The 5143-nt window shown below is 55.6% G+C and overlaps 1 protein-coding gene across 1 annotated transcript in view; it reads right to left on the bottom strand.

Annotated features, from left to right (window-relative positions):
- LOC119962274 overlaps window positions 1–4343 on the bottom strand; it is a 222642-nt gene extending 218299 nt beyond the window's left edge. Inside the window, exons 1-2 of the mRNA XM_038790261.1 lie at window positions 4061–4343; window positions 1915–2007 (exon numbers count right to left, since the gene is read on the bottom strand). Of these exons, the coding sequence (XP_038646189.1) occupies window positions 1915–2004 (90 nt within the window). The 5' untranslated portion in view covers window positions 2005–2007; window positions 4061–4343. The remainder of the gene's footprint in view (window positions 1–1914; window positions 2008–4060) is intronic.
- Between the last annotated feature and the right edge of the window lie 800 nt (window positions 4344–5143).

Genomic DNA, 5143 nt, shown 5'->3' on the forward strand with positions numbered 1-5143 from the left:
AGAGGAGAGGGAGGGAGAGGGGTGAGTGAGGGAGGGAGGGAGAGGGGTGAGTGAGGGAGGGAGGGAGAGGGGTGGAAGAGGGAGGGAGGGAGGGGGCTGAAGAGGGAGGGAGGGAGGGAGGGAGGGGCAGAAGAGGGAGGGAGGGAGGGGCAGAAGAGGGAGGGAGGGAGGGGCAGAAGAGGGAGGGAGGGAAGGGGCGGAAGAGGGAGGGAGGGAGGGGCGGAAGAGGGAGGGAGGGAGGGGGCGAGGGAGGGAGGGAGGGGGCGAGGGAGGGAGGGAGGGGGCGAGGGAGGGAGGGAGGGGGCGAGGGAGGGAGGGAGGGGGCGGAAGAGGGAGGGAGGGAGGGAGGGGGCGGGAAGAGGGAGGGAGGGAGGGAGGGGGCGGAAGAGGGAGGGAGGGAGGGAGGGGGCGGAAGAGGGAGGGAGGGAGGGAGGGGCGGAAGAGGGAGGAGGGAGGGGGCAGAAGAGGGAGGGAGGGAGGGGGCGGAGAGGGAGGGAGGGAGGGGGCGGAAGAGGGAGGGAGGGAGGGGGCGGAAGAGGGAGGGAGGGAGGGGGCGGAAGAGGGAGGGAGGGAGGGGGCGGAAGAGGGAGGGAGGGAGGGAGGGGGCGGAAGAGGGAGGGAGGGAGGGGGCGGAAGAGGGAGGGAGGGGGCGGAAGAGGGAGGGAGGGGGCGGAAGAGGGAGGGAGGGGGCGGAAGAGGGAGGGAGGGGGCGGAAGAGGGAGGGAGGGGGCGGAAGAGGGAGGGAGGGGCGGGAAGAGGGAGGGAGGGGGCGGAAGAGGGAGGGAGGGGGCGGAAGAGGGAGGGAGGGAGGGGGCGGAAGAGGAGGGAGGGAGGGGGCGGAAGAGGGAGGGAGGGAGGGGGCGGAAGAGGGAGGGAGGGAGGGGGCGGAAGAGGGAGGGAGGGAGGGGGCGGAAGAGGGAGGGGGCGGAAGAGGGAGGGAGGGGGCGGAAGAGGGAGGGAGGGGGCGGAAGAGGGAGGGAGCGGAAGAGGGAGGGAGGGAGGGGGCGGAAGAGGGAGGGAGGGAGGGGGCGGAAGAGGGAGGGAGGGGGCGGAAGAGGGAGGGAGGGAGGGGGCGGAAGAGGGAGGGAGGGAGGGGGAGAAAGAGGAGGGAGGGAGGGGGAGAAAGAGGGAGGGAGGGAGGGGGAGAAAGAGGGAGGGAGGGAGGGGGAGAAAGAGGGAGGGAGGGAGGGGGAGAAAGAGGGAGGGAGGGAGGGGGCGGAAGAGGGAGGGAGGGAGGGGGAGGAAGGGAGGGGGCGGAAGAGGGAGGGAGGGAGGGGGCGGAAGAGGGAGGGAGGGAGGGGGCGGAAGAGGGAGGGAGGGAGGGGGAAGAGGGAGGGAGGGAGGGGGAAGAGGGAGGGAGGGAGGGGGCGGAAGAGGGAGGGAGGGAGGGGGCGGAAGAGGGAGGGAGGGAGGGGGCGGAAGAGGGAGGGAGGGAGGGGGCGGAAGAGGGAGGGAGGGAGGGAGGGAGGGGGCAGAAGCGGGAGGGAGGCGGCGGAAGAGGGAGCGGACGGACGGAGGCGCAGAACAGGGAGGGGGTGGACGGAAGGGGGGGGACGAAAGAGGGAGGGGGTGGAGTATGGAATGGGCACAGAAGGGATGGCGGCACCTGGAGGGAGGGATAGGCGGAAGACAGAGAGGGAGAGGGCATGGAGGAGGAAGGGAGAGAGTGAAAGAGAGGAGCAGAGAGAGAGAGCGAGTGAAAGAAAGATCCAGGAGGGGAGAGAAGCAGGTTGAAAGAGAGATAGACGCAGATAAAAAAAAGAGTGAGCACAAGAAGGTTTGAGAGGTAGGAGACAGACAGACAGACAGACAGACAGACAGACAGACAGACAGACAGACAGACAGACAGACAGACAGACAGACACTGTATGATCAGTGTTATGTGATATGATTCAGTGAAAAATGCTGCCTTACCTCTCTGGCAATTAGATTTAGGGCATCATCTTCAGCAGATAGTCGCTCTCGGTTTGCAATCCTTTTTCTACCTTGTCCTTGAGTCCCCATTTCCTAATTTTTTAGAAATAAAAATTGAAATTTGAGTTTGCAATAAAAGTAAACTACACAGTTGAAGTTTGCATGCTTTGATCAGAGAACCAGCAAGAAAAGGAATTAAAGCAGGTGGAGTAATTCTGATTGAGGCAGTGGCCAGCTGCATCGCCCCAATACACATACTGTATTGGACTTGGGATCACAGATATCGCAACCCAGTTTACTCACTCAGTCACTCTACTCACTCCCTTTGATATTCTTTCTCTCATTCCCATTGAAATATTCTCTCATTCTCTCTGTCTCTTTCCCATTGGCACGGTCATCCTTTTCTCTGACTTTGATATTTTATGACTCCCTTTCTCCAATTCACACACATCACTGTTGCTATTTCAGTCAGACACTCTGCCTCTCTCTCCCTCCAATATCCTGCCTCTTTCTCTCTCCCTCCGTTTTTGCCCCTCCCTTCGAAACTCTGCCCTTCTCTCTCAGAGACCGTCTTTCCCTCCCTCCGAAGATCTGTCCCTTTTTCCCTCTGACACTGTGTCGCTCTTGTACTTTCAAAACTCAGCGAGATTCTCCCATGCCGCACCGTATGGGAGAATCGCCGTTCGCGCCATTTCCCCCCCCACGGTGCCAGTCCAACGCCAACAGGCATTTGGCGTGGTGCTGGTCGCAGGCCAATGTTCACAGCTGGGCCTCCAATTCTCCGGCCTTGATGGGCCGAGCGGCCGCGTGCAAACGGCAGAGTCCTGCCGGTGCCGTTCACACCTGCTCGCAGCCGGCAGGAACTCTGCGCTTCGGGCCGGGAGGGGCGACCTGGAGGGGTGGGGGGGGGGAGGAAAGAGGTGCCCCTTCACCAGGGGGCCCTCCGAGGGGGTCTGGCCCGCGATCGGGGCCCACTAATCAGCAGGCCAGCCTCTCCAGCCGCGGCCCTATTTTATTATGGGGCCAGCCCCTGAACCCCCATGTCATGTTGCGTCGGGGACGGTGCGTTGAAGAAGTCCCCCTCGCGTTCATGGGTTGGCACAGCCCCGTCAGCCACTCCAGCGCCGCGAATCGCGAGTTCCCACGCTCGTTTCGCACTGTCATGAAACGCTACGGTTCCGAGATCAGGGATCAGAGAATCGCGCCCTCTGATCCTCTCTCCCTCCCTTTCTTTCTCCGACGCTCCGCGTCTCTCCCTTTGGTATTCTCTATCTTGTTATGGTGGTGTCGTGGACTAGTAATCAAGACAAGTGTGGGGTAAAGCTCCGGGTTAAAACCCCCCACAGCAGATGGTGACATTTTAATTCAATAAAATCTGAAATGAAAAATCTAATGATGGCCACGACATTCACTATCATAGAACATAGAACATAGAACAGTACAGCACAGAACAGGCCCTTCGGCCCTCGATGTTGTGCCGAGCAATGATCACCCTACTCAAACCCACGTATCCACCCTATACCCGTAACCCAACAATCCCCCCATTAACCTTACACTACGGGCAATTTAGCATGGCCAATCCACCTAACCCGCACATCTTTGGACTGTGGGAGGAAACCGGAGCACCCGGAGGAAACCCACACACACACAGGGAGGACGTGCAGACTCCACACAGACAGTGACCCAGCCGGGAATCGAACCTGGGACCCTGGAGCTGTGAAGCATTTATGCTAACCACCATGCTACCGTGCTGCCCCTCCTTTGGAGTCTGCCCCTTTGGTATCCGTTACCTTTGGGCTATGTCTGTGGAAGCAGAGTCTTTGAATATTTTTAAGGCAGTGCTAGATAGATTGTTGATAACAAGGGGCTGAAAGGTTATCAGGGGGTTAGTCAGGAATGTGGGGTTGAAGTTATAATCAGGTCAGCCATGATCTTATTGAATGGAGGAGCAGGCTGGAGGGGCCGAGTTCCTGTTCTCTCTCCAGCTGATACTCTGGATCTCTCCTCCCTCTCTATTTTCTCTTCTGTATCTGTTTAATCTTTGTGCTTGCTACACCATCTGACACACTGTACCTCTCTGATTACTACACTGTATCCTGTGTCTCTCTCTGTATTAGATAGAATGTATCCTGCCTTTGATACTTACTCTCTATTCACCCGGCGCCGATACCCCAATGCCTGGCCTTGCCTGATCTCCTCACCAGCCGGAGATCGCTGTCCTCCTCTCCCCAGGCTGCTGCTGTCACTCCGCCGCCTCCCCGGACCCGGCTCCCACTCCGGCTCCCACTCCGGCTCCGGATGGACTCCTCACTGCCGTCTGCAACATATTCCGGGGTCGGCCTAACTGCTTAAAGGCGCCGTCTCCGCGCTGCAATAAATGTCGGCCGTCGGCGGAAAACCCTTTAAATCTGACTGTCGATCCCGAGAGACTCTCAACAAGTGAAGTAACCCAACCCCCGAATTTATAACAATTCATTTTACATTAAGTTACTCGAGCCACGATGTAGATTTAATTAACCCCGTGTATAAAATTATCCCTGACCCTTTATATATTAAATCAACTCAACCCTTATATATATTAAACTGACCCCTTGACATAACAGTCTCCCAATTCTTTTGGATATTAAAATAACCCAATCATTCTGTATATATTAAATTAACCCAGTCCCAATAAATATTTAATTATCCCATCACTGTATAAAAATAGCCGTCCCTATATATATTAAATTATCCCATTCCTATATATGAAATGACTCTCCAGACCAAAACATAATCAATTATCCCAGCCACTGTGTATATTAAATTTCCTTGCCCCTATATATATTAAATTATCCTAGCCCCATGTATATTAAATGTCCATAGCCACTATATATTATATTAACAACTCCTATATATACATATATTAAATTATTCTAGTCCCCATATATATATATATATATATTAAATTGTCTTAGCCCCTAAATAACCCAGTTGCTATATTATCAATGTAATCCAGCCTCTTTCTATTTATTAAAATAATCAGGATTGAACATCACAATTTGCAGTTCGCTGTTCTATCAGAGAGGTCACCATGACTCTCCACCAGGAGAAACACTCATCTCACCTTCCCTAGTTACAGAATGAACCACAACACAAGAACATTTGTTGCACCCACATAGAAGGTAATGGATGATACTCTGTGCACAAGCATTACTGTGGGTGCTTCCGATATACATATGTTAAATTATTC

Source organism: Scyliorhinus canicula, chromosome 2 (genome assembly GCF_902713615.1).
Source record: "Scyliorhinus canicula chromosome 2, sScyCan1.1, whole genome shotgun sequence".
In the NCBI taxonomy this organism is placed as follows: Eukaryota; Metazoa; Chordata; class Chondrichthyes; order Carcharhiniformes; family Scyliorhinidae; genus Scyliorhinus; species Scyliorhinus canicula.